Here is an 18,212-nt window from a genome sequence, read left to right as displayed (position 1 = left end):
CGTTGCGCGCTCCGGCCTGCAGACCCTCAGTGTGGGCGGTTCACGCTGCGCGTGTGCACGTGGGCGCTCACGTGGTTCTAGCTCAGCTGTGGACAAGGCTGGAGCCAGGGCCGGGGTGTGCGGGCTGTCTGCGTGGGTCTAGAGGGCGAGGACACCCCTGCTTTCCGGCCAGTGTTCCCCGCTCGTCCGCATGCAGGCTCCCAGTGGGGAGCAAGGGGCCTGCCCGCCGTCGCGCGGCCCTGCGGCGTGCGTGTCGCCAGCGCTTGGAGGCTGCTTGTGAACTCTGTGGACCTATGGGCACACGCTTAGTTCAGATGTTTACCTGTGTTCACGGTTGTCTTGTTGACTTGATTTCGGAACTCTGCACATGCGTGTGGAGAGTTATTTGTGCACAAGGAGGAGTGTGCAGGGTCCCTGTGCCGTTTAGAGATGAAGAATGAGAGTGACCGCTCTCCTTCAGCTTTGCTCGGTGAAGAGCGACGGGTCTCCAGCCTGAGTAGTTGTCTTTCGGGAGTGGGCTGCTGACTGGTGAGAGGACGGGCCTCTGGGCTGACAGCAGGGCTGGGCGTGAGCGTCTGTGGCACCGCCTCCCCATCCACAGGACACACGCGCAGGCTGTGCCCCCTGCGGCCACATGCGGCTCACTTGCAGGAATGTTCCTGGGCATCCTGGTTCGGGGCTCACAATGGGCTGGCTGCGGGCTCCCCGGCTCTGACAGGCTGCATCTCTTTCCCCGGGGCTCCAGGACCAGGCTTCCTGGGCTGTGTGCTCGGGGGCCTTCCTGTCTCCGCTCCGTCCCTGGGGTGCAGGGGAGGGAGCTTGTCCTCATGGGCTTCCTGTCCATCGTCGCAGTGAGCCCAGTACAGAGAGGATTTGGTGGCAGCCTCTCCTCGCTGTGCTGGACGCGGCTCCGTGTTCACTGTGACTGAGAAACTGCAGGGTGTGCCTGTGGTGCCGTGACTTGGTTTTTGAGTTTGAACCCCTTTTGGGTCACGAAGTGAAGCCGCCCAGTGGTGTCCGAGTCCTTGAGAGCCATGGATTGTCGAGTTCATGGAGTGCTCCAGGCCAGAACCCTGCAGCGGGCAGCCTTCCCTCCTCCAGGGGCTCTTCCCAACCCTGGGATCGAACCCAGGTCTCCCGCATTGCAGGCGGATTCTTCACCAGCAGAACCACAAGGGAAGCCCAAAAACACTGGAGTGAGCAGCCTTCCCTTCTCCAGGGGATCTTCCAGACCCAGAAATCAAACTGGTTTCTCCTGCATTGCAGGAAGATTCTTTACCAACTGAGCTATCGGGGTCGTGGGATGCCAGCTAATCCAAAAACTACCTGTGCATACAATTTTCCAAGGAGTTATTGGAGCCCAGCTTAGCAGTTCCTTTTTTAGATTAGTAGGTGGCTTATTAGGGAGCAGGAAGGGTGTGAGAGAGTGCTGCTGGGACGGCCCTTCTTTGTCAGGCAGGGATTCTGTGCTGGTGAAAGGCAGTCATTCGCATTTGCTAGACGGAGTTTGTTGACTTGTTTCTCACCGTTTCTTCTTTAGACTAACCAGACAGCGCGGCAGCGCACAAAAGTCGGCGTTCAGCGTCCACCACAGCTCGAGGAGGGCCCTGTCCTCGGCTGCCAGCCGTAGCGGCTCGGCCGCCGTGCAGGCCGCGGCCTGTCTGCGGCCTCCTGTGCTGGATGAGTCTCTGATCCGTGAGCAGACCAAAGTGGCCCACTTCTGGGGTGAGTTGCCTCTGGTGATGTCTCCGGTTGTCCTGAGAAGAATGGGTATTGTAGCCAGTTTGTCGATTTGCCCCTTCCTGGTGGGGGGGGCCCAGCGAACGTTTGAGGCCTTCCCCTGAATCAGATTGGAAATGCCAGGAAACCACCTCCCTTGGCCAAGCGCGTGTCCTGCTGCGGAAGGTGGCGTGGAGGGCTCGGGCCAGGCTCACGACCATCTGATGCGGGACTTCGTGCGCTGTTGACGCGCAGTCACTGGTACACTCAGCAGCGTGGTTTCAGGCTCTGGGCCAGTTTCTGACTCCTTGGAAGGCACCTGGTGAAGACAGGCCGACTCCAGAGGCGACGTGGCTGTGACCTGGCCCCCTGGGCGGCAAGCAGCATGCCCCGCCCTCACTGCAGAGGGCGCGGCGGCCGCAGAGGCCCCTGCTGGGGGGCCGAGAGCTACTGTGCCCCCTTAACATCCAGGCTGTCCCTTTGGAGGTGACATGGAGATCGGGTTGGCTCTAGAAATGGCGTGTGCTGGTCTGGGGAGGCCCTGCGCACACCGTGGTTCGGTTTTGTTCACCAGTGGAGTAGCGCCTGGGCAGTGGGCGAGCGCACTGGCGCTGCGGTTCCTGCCTGCTCCTCCACTCACGGGGCGTGCAAGCACGTGAGACGGGGCCGTGTGGCTGTAACACGGGGCCGTGTGGCTGAGACGGGGGCGTGTGAGCATGTCAGATGGGGGTGGGTGGGTGTGTGACTGAGGGGTGTGTGACGGTGTGAGACGGGGTGTGTGTGGGTGTATGTGACACGGTGTGTGAGCATGTGAGATGGACGTGTGTGTGAGATGGACGTGTGTGTGAGATGGACGTGTGTGTGAGATGGACGTGTGTGTGTGAGATGGACGTGTGTGTGTGAGATGGTACGTGTGTGAGATGGACGTGTGTGTGTGAGATGGACGTGTGTGTGTGAGATGGTGTGTGTGTGAGATGGACGTGTGTGTGTGAGATGGGTGTGTGTGTGAAGTGGCATGGTGTGTGTGAGGGGGTGTGTCAGTGTGTGTGAGATAATGGGTGGTGTGGTGTGTGAGGGGTGTGTGTGTGTGTGTAGGGGGGTGTGAGTGTGTGTAAGATGAGGGAGAGGTGTGTAAGCGTGTGAGACAAAGAGTGTGTGTGGGCGTTTTCCCCGGAGATGCACCTTCTCCTGCAATGGAGAGCAGACGTCTGCAGGTGCCTAGAGGGACCTCCATTAATTGTGGGCCTCGTAGGAAGTCAGGCTTGGCCAGGGCCGTGACGCTCGTTTATGAGCCTTTATGGAGCCTTTCTGTAACCTTTGTCTTTGCTTGTGTGCATTTTGTCCGGTTTTGATGATTGTAGCTCAACAGCAAAAAAACGTGTTTTTTAGGTCTTGACGATGACGGAGATCTTAAAGGTAATTATTTTCCTCCTTCTCTTCCCCACGTTTCTCAAGATGGAGGTTTTAGTTAGATATCTTCAGATTGTAACAAGCAGGTTCCATCTGTTCTTTGCAAACTCTAGGTGGGAATAAAGTCGCCATTCAGGGAAACGGTGAGGTGGCCGCGGGAGCCGCAGAGGCGGCCGGGAGCAACGGCTACATGTGCAGCGACTGCAGCCGCCTCTCTGAGCACAAGGGCGTGCCCACCACCTCCTCTGCAGCCCACGGCCCGGCCCCCAGGATCTACTCCAGGGACAGGAGTCAGAAACGTGAGTCTTGCTCTTTTAAAAGCGAGGAAAAGAGAAAAGAGTTCATGTCCAAACACTAGCTGTTTCATTTCCTCCTTGCCAGCCTTGTCTTGAGGCCTCATGGTCTGCACTGTTTCACCGTAGCCGGGAGCTCGGAGTGACCCTTTCAGAGGTGCACCAGTGAGCTGAGCCCTGCTCCTGCTCCTCCTCTCCCAGCCGGCGGCTGATGTGGTGGGCCTTGTCCCTAGGGGTGGGTGAGAGTCTGTCCGTTTGAACTCCAGAGTAAGCAGGAGAAACCCTGTTCCGAATGGGCCTGCGGGGCTGTGCGGTCCGTGCAGAGGCACTCTTGCTTCCTGAGGGCCACAGGCTCCAGGCGCCTCAGGAGGTGGCGGGCCGCGGGCCGTCTCTGGTCTCTGTGGGTCGCCGCCCTGACTGCGGGGACAGCCCACCAGAGCACGGGGGTGCTAGGTGGCACGTGGCGCACCAGCCTTTCTGGGAGGGCGGCAGGCACAGGGGAGGGTCCTGTAGGGCAGCCGCTGACTGGCAGGGGGAGGCCCTTGGGCCCCCGTGTACCTGTTTGGCCGGTTCTGATCAATACCTGGCCAGAGAGAGTCAGCCTCTGCCGGGTCTCCATGGAGTACGCAGCTACAGAGGCTCCTCGGGGGCCGCCTGGCCGAGGTGCCCCTCCAGCGGCTTCGCGGCCGCTGCGGTTGCTCTTTGCCTTCGGGTGTGGGAGGCTGGGAGCGCTTGACTTGAAACCCACGCTGCCTTGTTTCCAAGCCCTCGATCCCGCGTCTGTGTGATCCGAGCGCTGGTCTGCTTGGCAGGGCCGGTGGACACGCCGTGCAGGCGGACAGAGTCAGGAGGGAACAGAGCGGGGCCGGGCGGCGCCCCTGTGCGGGTCTCGCCATGAAGGAGGACAGCCCAGGCCGACCCCAGTTCCATTCCCGCACCTCACCCCGTGGCTGGGAGCTCTGTTTTGCCAGTTGCTGTATTCCTGCCCTCCTCGGGGCTGCCAGAACAGTGGGGACGCTGTGAGGGGAAGGGCAGGGCATTGGATGCTATGGAGACCCACGTCCCACGCGCCCACACTGCCCGGGGCCCTGCACCGTGACCTCCCCGGCCCCGGAGCAGCCCCCCGGGACGGCTGTCCCCCTTGTTGTGGTTGCTCTTGGCCTCGTTGCCCCCATCGTGCAGACCAGGAAACAGGTTCAGCCAGCTCCGGACGCTTGCCGGCGAGTGACGGAGCCTGGACCTGGCACCCGAGCTGCTGGTCCTCTCTCTGGGAGCTCCCTTGGGGCTGGGGCCCGGGCCTCATGCTTGATGCGCCGCACGTCGCGCACTGAGGCTGCGTTGGAAGCTCGCCGTTGCCGCGTGGAGCGCAGCGCCCTCCTTAAGGTAGAAGTGCGCCCCACACGCTGCCCTCGGCGTCGCCCGCCTGTGGCCGTGTCTGCCGCTCGCCCCGGCTGCGGCTCTGTCGCTGGCTGCCAGCCACTCATCCTGACCGCCGGGGACGGTGGCCTGAGCCCCACTGCGCTGGAGGTGAGGTCTTCAGGGGGAGCTTCTGGATCCTCACCCCACTTCCTGCTCCAGTCGGTCTTGAGTATTTGGGGGAGAAAACCAGTGATGGGTCTCGGAGCTTCTGTCCTCACTGCTCCTTGCCGTAGACCGCAGCAGTGCTCTTTGGAGCCCGTGCCAGCTGCCTTACCTTTGAAAAACATTTGTTCCTAATTATTTGAGGGAAATGTTTATCAAAGAACTTTTGAAAACCTCAGAGGTGTACAAGAAGAAAAATTAGCGTAACTTGTACGCAGAGGCTCTTCTCTCTGTTGTGTGGTTTAGGTCACACTGCTGTGGAATCTGTTATATGAGCATAGTTACTCAAAATACGCGTAATAATCGTAAGCTAACCCCAGCCCACAGTTTCTTTCCTTACCTTCTCATCGCGGAATCTTTAAGTAGCGCAGGTAAGCTCAGCCCCTCCCTGTTCCTCCTCAGTCCCTGTCTGGTGTCCCTTCTGGAGGGACCTTCACCTCACCCGTTCACTGAAATAAGGAGGTGAAAGTCGCATAGCGTGGACTGAGCTCTCTGCCATTTTAGAGGATCGTTTCGGCATCTCCACGCTCCTGCAGAGACGCGGAGTATGTTTTAGAGGGTCTTCCTGCTCCTACAGAGACTCAGAGTATGTTTTAGAGGATCGTTACGGCGTCTCCACGCTCCTGCAGAGACGCCGAATATGTTTCTGTCTTTGCTTCCGGCAGGTGGTTTTGCAAGTTCCCTCGTGTTAAACAGTGACTGCCGTGAACGTAGATTCTTTTTGAAGCCTAATGTTGCATTTATGATTGTTTTGAAATTTGTTTAGTTGGTGTGGACGTGGACATTCAGGCTTTGCTGTTTGTACACGTCTACACACTGTGTTTTCTTTGGGTGTGCGTGAGTTCGTGCACAAGTCTTCCGGAAAGGCAGGCCCGCAGCAGCACAGCTGTGTTACACACCGTGCATCCTGTCTGAGCCGTGCAGTTCCTGAGTCTGAAACCTGATAGGTTGAGTGCATTGTAGAAAAAATACGCCTTTCTGGGCTACACGCCTTTCTGGGCTACACCAGAAAGGCCTTAAAAGCCTTGCACAGGCTTTCCTTGGACATTGAGCAGTGTTCAGCAGAGCAGGATGCTAAGGAGCAGCTCTGACTGAGCCTGTCCTCTGCAGAAACCACAGTCAGCAGTTAAATATACTTAAAAACTGTTGCAGCTGGCCGCTTCTGACTCACTGTCATCGCTGCTGAAAGCAGGCTGTGTCTAGTGCCAGTTTAGAGAGATTGTTCCCGTTGACCTCCCAGCAGACTGACCGGGACTGCTCTCCTGCAGGCCAGCTGAGGGTCCCGCTCATGTTCTCTCGCTAAGTAGGAGTCTTTGTATTTTTTTCCTTATAAGTGTTGCCAATTGATGAATGAAAAGTGGATTTTGGTGTTTTTGATTGTCCGTGAAACAGACCGTGGATGAACCTGCTCGTTAATTTTTTCCTGTTTTTACCGATCTCTGAATTAAGTTTACACTGTGGTGTCACACGCAGAGGAACGCGAGTGGAGGAGCGCAAAGCTGACCTGACGGGGTCTCTGGTCCCAGTTTTTTTTGTTCAGATCTCCACTTCACAAGTAGCCTAATGCTTTACTCAGGCCATCTGGGGAGAGGGTTGGAGCTCCGACCTTATTTCTTGTAACTCACTCGTGTGCAGATCCCTCCAGTCCCCATGGCTTCACGTGTGTGCCTGACCTCACAGAGCTGCGTGGGGGTGCGTGCACGGGGCTGCTTCTCCCTGCTCCCGGCGGGCCCATCTCCAGGCCGCCCTGTGGTTGTCACGGGGCAAGAGCGAGCCTCGTTCTTCAGCTGCCACTCAGTGAAGAACCTCTTTTTTAGTGATAGAAGTTTCTAGCCACTGTGACTTGTAGACGCCGCCCTGTGTGTTGGGGTTTCGGGGGCTGCAGTGTCTGTCCTGACATGGTGCTGTGGAAAGGGAGCCAGGGACGGGCAGGCACCCGGAGTTCACGGAGGCTCGGTGTCCGTGTCGGCGTCCCCGTCCCCTGCTGCATGAGCTGTGGAGCGCCTGTGAGGGGGCTGCCCCTCTCTGAGGGGCTTCTTGCAGCTGGGAGCACCGTGGGCTTGCTGGGCCAGAGGTCAGGGCAGAGGCCGTCTGCCAGCTTCTGAAGGCGGCGGTGCTCTCAGAGCCCGTGTCCACCGCAGCCAGCCATGGAGAGACGCGTGTGGCGCTGCCAGTGCCCTCGGGGGTGGCCGGTGTGTGGCTCTGCCGAGCAGGGGCCTGCTTAAAAGCGGGCTCCAGGGGGCGCCTTGGCTGTCGAGTGGTTGGGACTACGAGCTCTCACTGCCCAGGGTGAGTTCCTGGTTGGGGAACTCAGACCCCACACGCTGCATGGCACGGCCAGAGAAAAGGCGGGCCTCGCCTAAGCTGAAGTGCGCCACCCCTCCTGGCCGGAAGAGTGACTGCTCACGGTCTCTCAGCAGGCCGCGCCGCCCGCCGCGGGGATGGCATCTGGTCGCTGGCCGTGCGCACCTCGGCGTCCTGTGCCCCGTTCTTGGTACAACTTTTCCAAGTGGTTTTAATGAAGCTCAATTATGCATCAGAAAATTACAGATTGAAAAGTTGTGAATCAAAAAGCTATGAGTCAGAAAGCCATGAATCAAAAGGTATTTAAATAATTTTTACTCCTTTTTGCACCAAATCGTGCGCTTTCAAGGTGGAGAAAACACTCCTCCCCACGCGCCGCTTCGCTCACGCCCTCCCCTTGGCCTGTGCGGCCTCTCTCTCGCGTCTCTCTCGCGCGTGCGTGCAGCCTTGCTCTGCGCCTCTCTCTCTCTCTCGCTCTCTCTCTCTCGCTCTCTCGGCAGTTCTCGACGTTTCCTGGACGTCATCAGCATTTAAACAGTAAATGAAAAGTTAACACGCTCATCTTTTTATTCTTACGACCTTTTCAAAGTAAAGAAAAAATATCTGAATAGCATTTAGGATGATGTTTCCAAAGTGACTGCAGCAGGCCCAGCTGGTGTGCTGGCGGGCGTGTCCGGGCAGGCAGCCCCCGCCCCTTGGCGCCCTGCAGAGCCGTCCCGCTCAGCCCCTCTCCCCTGTGTTGCAGCTCATTCCAGTCACTGTGGGAGGACGGACGCGAGCGCGCGCCTCGCTGAGGACGGCCACCTCCGTGCAAACGGGGCGTCGCTGTGTAAGTATGGCGGGCCTCGCAGGCCGGCGGGCCTCAGGCCGGGAGCCCTCAGCACCGGCGGCGCTGGCTGGGAGTTTGCGTGAATTGAGTTTCCTGCTTGTTTCAAACCACCGTTGCTGCGCACCGTTGAGATTGACAGGGTGTGTGTCCATCTGTCCGATTAACTGCTTGTCCCACCCCTGCAGGCGACGACTGTAAGGGGAGGAAGCGCCTGGAAACGCACGTCGCCACCCGCTCGCAGCGCTCGCGGCCAGGAGGGCTGGCAGGGACCCTGGGGCTCGCCCTGGCCCACGCAGGTTGTCCGGCGCTGCCTTCTTGCTAGTTCAGACACGCCTGTCGTGAGTCAGTGTCAGAGATGGTCCTGTTCACTGTTTCTTGTGCTTGAAATTCAAGGGCTTAGTAAAGCCGACAGGAAAGTGGTGACTTTGGTTGAACATACGGAGTCTATCGTTCTTGAAAAGCCTCTCTGCAGGTGTATCTAGCGTAAATGAAGCGTGTGGAGAGGGGCACATTCGAGGTGAACTGAGCGGCTGGGGAGAGGCCGGGCCTGGGTGGGCGCTGTCGCCCGGGACTCAGGGCTGGGCCGGAGCCTGTGCGGCCCGTGCGTGGCAGAGATGGCCGTGCTTCCAGCTCATGCCTGCCAGCCTCTTGGCAGAGGGGCGCTAGTCTTTTTAAAAAGCTGAACTTCAAAAATTTTTGTCTCATTGTTAATTAATCAACATGAAGCTATAGATTAAAAAAAAGATAAGCCTCTAACACCATGTGTCTTTACACATCAGCTGAGTTGGAATTACTCAACGTTTCCAGGAGTCAGCACGCAAATGCTGTGAGCATTTAGCTTCCCGTGGTCACTCTAAAATGAGAACCGCTGTCTCGAAAGCAGCATTCTGCCTCGTGTCAGGCGCGACGTCTGGCAGAAAGCTTGCTGTGCTGCATTCTGTCACCCAGTGGGCTGCTGGTTGTGAGTCCGAGACACTTTGCACCAGTGTGGGGAGACTTCGTTCTGGTGTCTGAGTAGCCACTGTCTCACCCAGAGCCTATCCTCTGCTGGCGCCGTGGCGTGTACTTACTGTGCGTGATGGCAGTGTCTCTCTGGTACACGCTCTGCCTGCAGCCGCGGCACGTGCGTGCAGGGCAGCTGCCCGCCAGCCCCCGCGGGTTTATGAGAAACCTCTGCATTTTACATCCTACATGCCCGTAGGCAGAAGTGAGTGAAAACTGCTGCGACCGGAGCAGGGATCTCCTGAGTCAGTGTCAGCGTCTTGCTTGGGCTAGGCCAGCCAGGGGCTGTTCCGAGGGGAGGCTGTGGGCTCTGACGCGCGGGTGTGGTGCGGACGGGCGCTGCCCCGGGGCTGGGGCTGGTGTCTGAAGGCGCCCCTCCTACCCCACCCTCTCCGGCACAGGTCAGCTCTCGAGGCAGGCACTGCGCAGGGCCGGAGCCGCAGGATGGCACGTGTCCCGGATGCTGCTGCTGGCGCTCTGCTGGGCCACGGCCGCCCCAGGTGCTTACTTTGGCCTTCCGTGTTAGCGCTCCTTGGCTTTTGGCGGCTAAGCACCTGCAGTAGACTGTTTACCTAACCAAGTAAACGCTTCATGTTCGCTCTCCGTGTTTCATCCTCGTGTGGCTTGCTCTGCCCTTCATCAGAAATGCTCTCGATCGCAGCCTGTGCTTCAGGCTGCAAGGGCAGTCTTCGTGTCTCGGGGTGTGGGCTCTGTGAGTCTGGCTGCTTGCTTCTGCTGTGCTTGGGAGTGCATGGACTTGGTGCTTCCCTTCTGTGTCTTGTGTGTGGCCTGTTGCTCTGTGGCTCATTTGTGTTCCTGTCTGAGTGACGGGCGTTCCTGCTGTGGTGGCGAAGCACCATCCCGTGTGCCTCCTCCCTGACTTCATCTTGATAGACTTTCACGTGTCTGGTAGCACGCTTCCTGTGCTTCTGGCGTATCTGCACAAAACTGGCCCATTAGGGATTTGCTCTTCCTAAAAACGTCTCCACAGGCCCTTTGGTGTTTTCTCTTCTAGGGAAGGCAGCGTCGGAAGTGTTCTGGTGGCTTGGGACTGGATGGTACCAGTTGGTCACTTTGGTCTCTTGGCTGAATGTGTTTCTTCTTACCAGGTAAGGGGCCGACACTGTGTCAGCTGGGTGTTCAAAAAGCTGATGTTGTGCTGATTTCACGATCTCGTTTGACTTAACGTTTTACATTGTGTGAAGCGCTTTCATTTTCTCACGCGATTTTTCAAGCCACTCCTGTGCAAAGGGGAGGCAGGGGTCATCAGGGAGACCGGTGTGCGGCGCGTGAGCAGCGCGTCCTGGAGCGCACGGCGCGGAGGGTGCTCAGGGCTGGGCCCGGGCCCCGGGCTCCCTCTCTGGTGCACTCGCCCTGGCGCCAGGGTGCCCCTGTGGGCCCGTGCCCGTGGCCCCTGCGTGCCCTCCTGTGCACCCAGCCCAGTGTGTTGACACTTAATGACCTGTTGGCTTGTTCACGTGGGCCGTGAGGACAGCCCTGCGTGGGCAGGTTCTCTTGTGGGCGTCTACTGACCTTGTGTGTAAAGCTAGCTGCATTTCTTGGCCTGGGACTTCCCATGTAAAATGAGAGCGGGGCGTGCATTTTGTATCAAATTACCTAGCAAGGGCAGACAGGATGGTGAACCCTGCTTTTCGCTTTTCCCAAGTTACATCTTTTCATTCCTAGGTGCCTTCGAAACATCTGCAAGTTTTTAATCGTGCTCATTCCGCTGTTACTTTTACTGGGTAAGTCCAGTCTAACTTTGTCACCTTGCGTGCCTAGTATGTGCACGCGCGCGTCTGAACCAGTGAAGAAGAGCGTTTACGTGTGCCGTTCGAAGAGCAGGGCGCACACGCGTGTGTACAGGTGCTTCTTCTCTGCCTTGAGGTGCAGGTATTTCGTTATGGGGCCAGGGTGACGTCCTCTCACTCCTGCCTGTGTTAAACTGGACGCACAGCCACAGAGTGCAGAGAGTGGATGACCCCGGAACCACGCTCACACCCGCTGCCTCCCACCCCAACCAGCCTCTGCAGGTAATCAGTCAGGGGACCCGCTTCCCTGGCCTTGCAGTCTGTTCTCCCAAGCGAGTTTCTTCATTGCTTGTAAACGACAGGGCAGTTCAGCTGGGCTCCTTCCCTGTTCTGAAACAGTTCGAGTTAATGCATACAGGCACACCTCAAGGACTGTGTTAGCTCAAGTATCACACGGAGTTGTTGGTTTCCTGGTGCGTATGAAAGTTATGTTTACCTTATGGTACTTTAAGTGTACAATAGCATTACATCTGAAAAAACAAGGTACAGACCTTAATGGAAAATACTTCACTGTTAACAGGTGCTAACCATCGTCTCAGCCTTTAATGAATCATATAATGCTTTTGCTGGTGGAGAGTTTGAAATATTTTGAGAATTACCCAAGTGTGATACAGACACAGGAGCACGGGCTCCTCTGTGTAGTTAGGAAGGTGCGTGGACAGAACCTTTGCTTGTGAAAATGCAGTGCCTGTGAAGTTCAGTGGAGTTCTGTATTTCAATTCATCTCATCATTCAGTTCATTTTCACTTAAAAAAGAGTTTTCACTACTTTGGAAAATGTAGAAAGCATAAAGCAGAAAATAAAAACCGCCTATAGGCTTCCATGTGAAGGACCTCCCTAAAGAGGACCGTTTTTCTGTCTTTTCCTTCGGGCTGTGTGAGTTGTAGCTGGCGTTTTCCCGTAGCACTCTGCTTCGCTGTCTGGACTTTTCCTGTCTTTTTGTCCCCTTTGGAACCTCTTACTCTCCAGGTTGGCGATGAGGCCTTCCACTGGCATCGGATGAGTGAGGTGGAGAGGCAGGTGGCCACGTTGTCGGGACACTGTCGCAGGCACGACGAGGAGCTGGGACAGCTGGTGGCTTTGCTCCAGAAGCTGCAGGCTCGGGTGGACCTGGCGGATGGCAGCAGGGAGTGGGGGTCACCCCCGGTGAGGAGTGTGGGAGGGCGGCGTCTCAAGGGGGCTGGCGCTGGTGGGCTCCCGGGCTCCACAGTGACACAAGGGGGTTCTCAGGCACAGGGAGCAGGTGGGCCCTGCGGTGGCCGGCACTGTGGTGCTTCGGCCACTCCCGAGGAGAAGTCCTGGCTGAGGACAGGGTGGGGCAGGCGGAGAGGCCTGTGGGTGTCGCCCAGGAGCTGGGGCAGGCTGCAGTTGGGCACACGGCTGTCCCTGACCTGCAGGTATTCTGTGAGCGGATTGAACACAGTCGCGTGAAATTTTACTGTCACTGAACTGAAAGTTTGCTCAAAGCCGTTATTTAAAATATTTCAAGATCATGAGATAGTTAAGAGCAGCTACTAGTCCTTATGAAACCATGAGCTTACATATATATATATGTATATATATATATGTTTCTTGTCTCATCTGTTTGGTTCTCAAAGAAAGGATTGTCAGTCCTTTTTCCTGAAAACCACCGTAGGGCAGGTTTCAGACCCAGAACTTAGACCTAGAGAAGATGTCCTCCCTGCGGGGTGCTGTGGCGGGCTGTGCTGTGGAGGAACGGCACGGCCTGGCTGACAGGTTCGGGCTTATTTGATGCTTGATTTTTTCTACCATTTTTCATTAATTTTCCCTTTCAAGACTGACTATGTGACGCTCCACCAAGAGCATGAATTTCGCATCTCCAGCCTGGAAGATGTACTTGGAGGACTGACAGAGAGATCTGAGGTATTCATGCACTTGACCTTTCTCTTCTGGCCCCAGCAGCGCGGTTTCCTTGACAAAAGTCAGCAGGCGTCCTGCGTCCACATCCACAGCCCGTCTGGAGGTGCTGCCGCGGCGCGTTTGCTGCCGTCCTCTGTGAGACTGAAGAGCAGCGTTTCTGATCTGCCCCCGCTTCCCTGGGTGGCTCCGGCGTGTGTTAGTGTTTGCCACGCGTGTCCAGCTCACGGGCTCCAAGCCGTCTTTTAGAGGGGAAGGGTCTGAGCCAGGCGTGGGGTGGGGCAGGCTCGCCTCGCTGTCTCCCACCTCTGCGGGCTGAGTGTCTGTGGACAGGGACAGGAGCAGCACCCTGACCCTTCTGCAGAGGGATTTTCTGGGGGACGTCTGCTCTCGTCAGGTGTTGAAGAGGCCGGGAGAGGAGGCCCGGGAGCGCCGAGAGGGGGTGGAGCCGCTGCCTCAGGGGAGTCTGTTGTGGAAAGTAACGTGAATGTCCCTCGCCTGCCTGCCGGCAGCCAGGGCTGGGCTTTAAGTTAAGCGGGAGAATCCCAGATAACTGTGTGTCTTCCTGCTTACACGCATGTAGCCATGTATGTGACGTCCTGGAAAGTCGGTGCATAACTTGTGTATTTAAACGGTTTCTTGATCGTCTTAGGCCATCCGGAAGGAGCTGGAGCAGGCCAGGCTGAGAGCAGCCAGGTAGGACGCTTCCCGTCGGTCCCTGCCGCCTAACTCTCCTGGCCTCCTCGGCGTCCCGTGGGCCGCACCGTCTCAGCACGGGAGTGGCGGGGCTGTGTCAGCTGCAGCCGCTGTCTTCCTGGGAGGCTCTCAGGGCACCTGAGGATGGGGGAGGGTGGGGGGGCTTGTTGCCATCCACCTCCACGCAGCAGCAAAGACGCGGGGCCCTGTGTGCTCTGGGGAGCCTCCCTTCCTGGACGCTCCTTGGAGGGCCACCCCGGGGTAAGGAGCTGCCTTGGGCTTACAGCCGGGTGTGGTGAGCCTCCTGCCGGGGCCTCTGGTCGCCCCGGGGCCCCGCAGTGCAACCCTGGGCCCTGCTCGGCAGCCCCTCGAGGAGACCTGCCTTGTGAGCCCTGGCCTGTCGGCAGCTCCCAGGGTGCTGTGTCCGGTCCTCACAGCCTGCGTGCTTCTCCGCACGTTCGGCGCCCTCGGCCACGCGGTGCCTCCCTGCCTGCGAGCCTCAGGGCTGCCCGTCTTCACACTCTGGGCCTTGTCACCCTGGCTCTCCCGCCCCTGTTGCCCTTGTTACTGCAGTAACTCACTCGGACGAGAACAGGTGGGAGCCCTGACCTCCGGTGTTCCTGTCTCTGGCCCCAGGGTGTCTGTGGGTCCTGTGTCGTGATTTCAGGCCTCAGGACAGTGTGCGTGGCAGATGTTCTAACTCTCCTGCAGGGCCTTTACCTGCCAGAGCCCTCTGACAGGACCGTGCAGACCCGCAGTGCTCAGCCCGGAGGGCACTCTGGTGAGACTCCAACTGTTGGTGTCTCCACACAATGGCACCTGCCTGTAAACAAGATAAATAGAACTCTGCTGCTGCTGCTGCTGAGTCGCTTCAGTCGTGCCCGACTCTGTGCGGCCCCATAGACGGCAGCCCACCAGGCTCCCCCGTCCCTGGGATTCTCCAGGCAGGAGCACTGGAGAGGGTGTCGTTTCCTTCTCCAATGCATGAAAGTGAAAAGTGAAAGGGAGGTCGCTCAGTCGTGCCCGACTCTGTGCGGCCCCATAGATGGCAGCCCACCAGGCTCCCCCGTCCCTGGGATTCTCCAGGCAGGAACCCTGGAGTGGGTGCCGTTTCCTTCTCCAAAGTAGAACGCGAGCGTTCCATGACACGCGGTGGCTGCCTTGAAACAGGACGGTTAGAGCCCTGAAGCCATGTCTTTAGTTTCGTTTTCTCTCCCAGCAACGTGAAAAACTCACCCCTCATGACGACCGTAAACACAGCCTCGTTCATGAGTTTATGAAGTCTTTCAGGGTTTTAAGGAGATGGGGGTAGGTTTTACATATTAAATGGTGTATAGGAGGTGCCCACCCCCAAGTGGAGGCGTAACCACTGCTGACAGCGGATCCAGCCCCCGCCCGCACACTGTCCTGAGGCCTAAAATCACGACACAGGACCCACAGGCACCGGGGCCAGAGACAGGAACACTGGAGGTCAGGGCTCCCTGCTGTTCGCGTCCAAGTGAGTTACTGGAGTAACAGAAGGGCAACAGAGGCGGGAGAGCCAGGCTGACGAAGCCGAGTGTGTGTGGTGTGTGCACCAACGTTGAGGTGGGAACGGTCTCTGGGCCCTTGACTTGGACCTTCCGTGTGCTGGGGGCCTGTCGCGGGGCCTCTCCCCGACGGTGCTGTCTGTCCTCCTCCCCTGCAGTGGAGCTGGTGAGGAGCAGCACCTGCCTGCGCTGGTCGGGCGTCTGGAGCAGGAGCTGGGGCGCCTGAAGGCGGACTTGTCCAGCTGGCAGCAAGGGCAGGCCAGCTGTGAGACGGTGGAGGCCGTCCGTGAAAAGGCAAGTGCCTCAGCTTTTATGTTTGTCATGGAAAATAGAGACACTGAGTTGGTGTCTTAAGTTTTTTTAATTTCAACTTTGTTTAGAATTTTTATTTTACTACGTTTGAAGCTTTTTGAACATTTTAAATGAAATTAAAAATTCAGCTCCCCTCAAATTCCCTCCATTCCAGTGACACGAGGTGTGGGTGCCGGGCCTATCTTGCCCTCCAAGGGCGCGCCTGTATGGCGGGGGGCAGTTTGTCTGTCTGTCTCCAGAGCAGACACTCGTGCCTCACATCTGCACGTCAGGACATGGCGTCGGGGCCGCCCATGCTCAGAGCTGCAGGCGGTGAGGGCAGACACTGCTGAGCTGGGCGGGCAGGCACCGGTAAATACGTGAACACCTGTCAGAGCACACAACGGCTCTGGTGAAACAGGACTGTTGGAGCCCTGAAGCTGTGTGGTTTTGGTTTAGTCGGTCACTAGACTCAGCCCAGCCGGGCAGGCGACCCATCTCCCTGAGTGGGTGTGCAGGTCGCTTGAACACCCGCTCCTCAGTCCCCAGGTTGGTGAAGGGGTGGCCGTCCCTGCAGGGGGCCGGGGGGACAGGGGCCTGCAGCCTCCTGGGGGAAAGCCCTGAGACGGTCATGGGTCGCAGAGACTTTGTCTTGGGGACAGGCAGCCCCGCTCTTGGGACCCGGGTACAGAGGTCAAAGAGCCCACGCGGGGGCTACGGACACGCGGGGGCTACGGCCACGTGTGCAACGTGGCGACGTTAGTGCTGAGGTGCCCCGAGGCGGGCACGCCACAGAGGGGGACGTCCCAGCAGCTGCGCTTTCCCAGGGGCGTCCGCCCCGAGCTCGCTCCCTGTGGAGCCTGGCGAGGAGCCTGCGCACGCCGTGGTGGCTGTGCAGAAGCCCCGCGCCGGGATGCTTCCTCCCTGCGTAAAGTCACCCCTGCAGGTGTGTGTGGGGCTGTCAGCTTCTCAGACTGAATTTGAAGACGGGGCCCTGTTGTCTCTGCACCTCCCTCACCTGGGGCGCGGCCCCCTCCAGCCCCCTCTCTGGGCAGCCAGGGCGCCCAGACTTGCTTACCTCTGTCCCTGCTCCTTGAATGTGTCCCAGTGTCATTGGAGGCTCTTAAATCTTGTACGAGAGGGAAGAGCTGTGTCGCGCCTCTGCCACGGGTTCTGGTCAGCTGTGTGGTCTTTTCCGGGTGTCGAAGGGGATTGAGTGAAGAGTTGAAAAGATTCATCTGAAACGATAGATTCACGTGATCCTCACCAATGATGCTTCTAGGTGGATGTCCAGATCAGAGAGACTCTCAGACTCATTTTCTCTGGGGATGAGCACGATGCTTCTGCCGACTGGCTGCTCCAGAAGCTGTCCGCTCAGTTTGTGAGCAAGGATGACGTGCAGGCTTTGCTACGAGACCTGGAGCTGCAGGTCCTGAGGAACATCACGCACCACATTTCTGTGACAAGACAGATGCCGACCTCCGAGACTGTAGTGTCTGCTGTGAGCGGAGCAGGTGTTCCGGGAATAACCGAAGCGGTGAGTAGGCGACGAGTGTTTCCGTCACGTGGCGATGACACTGCCCGTGTAGGTGCCAGGCTAGCAGGTGCTGCTGCCCTGTCCTGGGGATGGTCCCTGAGGGGTGTGGCGAGGGTGCAGAAAGCGCTCGACTCCGAGCGGGTGTGGGGGGCACGCTTCCTGCTGCCCCACTGCTTCTTGGAAGTGTCGCATTTTACACTTTATTGATCTTTTTGTCCCAAAGATTTCGCCTGCCTGGGCGGCCAAATGCCTTCTGGAATTACACAGAAATGTCCCATAGTTGGTCCCAGTCGCCGTCTCTGATGCTGTCCCTTGCTTGTCCATTTTTTATGGCGCCAGGGGCTCTGGCTCTGAGCCTTTTGTGCTGTGTCTGAGCCTGGGTGTCTGGCTTTGGCCCTCCCGCCAAGGTCCCCGCGGTCACAAGCAGGACTCGAGTCTGGCGTTGCTGAGGCGCCCACATAGAGCTGACTGCAAGTCTGTCTCTGTCACTAACGTGTGAGTCTTGTCTCTGCTCCTGTGGGCGCCGCCTCTGCCCAGCAAGCACGGGTCATCGTGAACAACGCCCTGAAGCTGTACTCCCAGGACAAGACGGGCATGGTGGACTTCGCCCTGGAGTCCGGGGGTGAGTGCCCAACTCCTTGGTCAAGAGCAGGGGTGGGGGCATGGGAGATCGCGCAACGGCCCGAGGGGGAGCGGGAGTCCTGCTGCGCCCCTGGGGTCTGCTGGAGGCGGGCCAGCTCCCCCGGAGCGCGGGCTGTGGGGTGCGCGGCCAGACGACACGTGGCAGCAGAACCCCAGAACTACTGATTGCTCACTCACAGTCTTGTGTGTTGTAAAGGGTGTGGGTTTTTAAAGTGTAGAAGCCCACTGACTGTAGGGTATTTTCCAAACTGTCCCAGGACAGTAGTGCTCCGTCAGCCATGTGCAGGCCCGCTGGGGGCGTCGGGGACACAGCAGTGAATCAGACAGTCCTTGCCCCCCAGAACCTCCTCTGCCGGGGGAGACAGATGACAAGAATGGCCATTACCGTGCCAGAAGCCACAGCTGAGGGGTGGGGAGGACGGGCACCGTTCCGGCTTCTCAGGAGAGCTGGTCGGAGGTGCTGCTGGACGTGGCCCTGGGCCAGGTGCACTGGAAGGGCCAGCCTGTGGTTCAGCGAGGCGGCGAGCCCAGGGACCTCTGTCGCCAGCCCTCGGGGACCTCCAGGACAGCACCCGGGGTCACGCGGGACGCGAGTGTAAACAGGAGTGGCATCACGTCAGCTCAGGGAGCGCTTGGCAGCAGACGCGTTGGAGAGAATCCTGGTTTTCTGAACGTTTAGGGTCTCTTGGA

At 58.3% G+C, this 18,212-nt stretch overlaps 1 protein-coding gene across 18 annotated transcripts in view; it reads left to right on the top strand.

The window, feature by feature from the left end:
• SUN1 (Sad1 and UNC84 domain containing 1) overlaps positions 1-18,212 on the top strand; it is a 41,932-nt gene that overhangs the window by 16,843 nt on the left and 6,877 nt on the right. For 4 of the 18 annotated variants that reach the window (XM_069569719.1, XM_069569723.1, XM_069569710.1 and 1 more), the window contains 15 exons: positions 1,541-1,725; positions 3,109-3,135; positions 3,243-3,428; positions 8,053-8,136; positions 8,322-8,432; positions 9,540-9,638; positions 10,154-10,247; positions 10,825-10,883; positions 11,032-11,171; positions 11,919-12,095; positions 12,747-12,833; positions 13,480-13,523; positions 15,211-15,346; positions 16,626-16,880; positions 17,418-17,502. In XM_069569719.1, coding sequence (XP_069425820.1) covers positions 1,541-1,725; positions 3,109-3,135; positions 3,243-3,428; positions 8,053-8,136; positions 8,322-8,432; positions 9,540-9,638; positions 10,154-10,247; positions 10,825-10,883; positions 11,032-11,171; positions 11,919-12,095; positions 12,747-12,833; positions 13,480-13,523; positions 15,211-15,346; positions 16,626-16,880; positions 17,418-17,502 — 1,769 coding nt within the window. Of the gene's footprint in view, positions 1-1,540; positions 1,726-3,108; positions 3,136-3,242; positions 3,429-7,420; positions 7,607-8,052; positions 8,137-8,321; positions 8,433-9,539; positions 9,639-10,153; positions 10,248-10,824; positions 10,884-11,025; positions 11,172-11,918; positions 12,096-12,746; positions 12,834-13,479; positions 13,524-15,210; positions 15,347-16,625; positions 16,881-17,417; positions 17,503-18,212 lie in introns of all 18 variants that reach the window. The other 14 variants (XM_069569717.1, XM_069569714.1, XM_069569708.1 and 11 more) reach the window with 7 other exon arrangements.

The sequence above is a fragment of the Ovis canadensis genome, chromosome 24 (genome assembly GCF_042477335.2).
Source record: "Ovis canadensis isolate MfBH-ARS-UI-01 breed Bighorn chromosome 24, ARS-UI_OviCan_v2, whole genome shotgun sequence".
In the NCBI taxonomy this organism is placed as follows: domain Eukaryota; kingdom Metazoa; phylum Chordata; class Mammalia; order Artiodactyla; family Bovidae; genus Ovis; species Ovis canadensis.
This window is presented reverse-complemented; position numbering and strand designations above follow the sequence as displayed.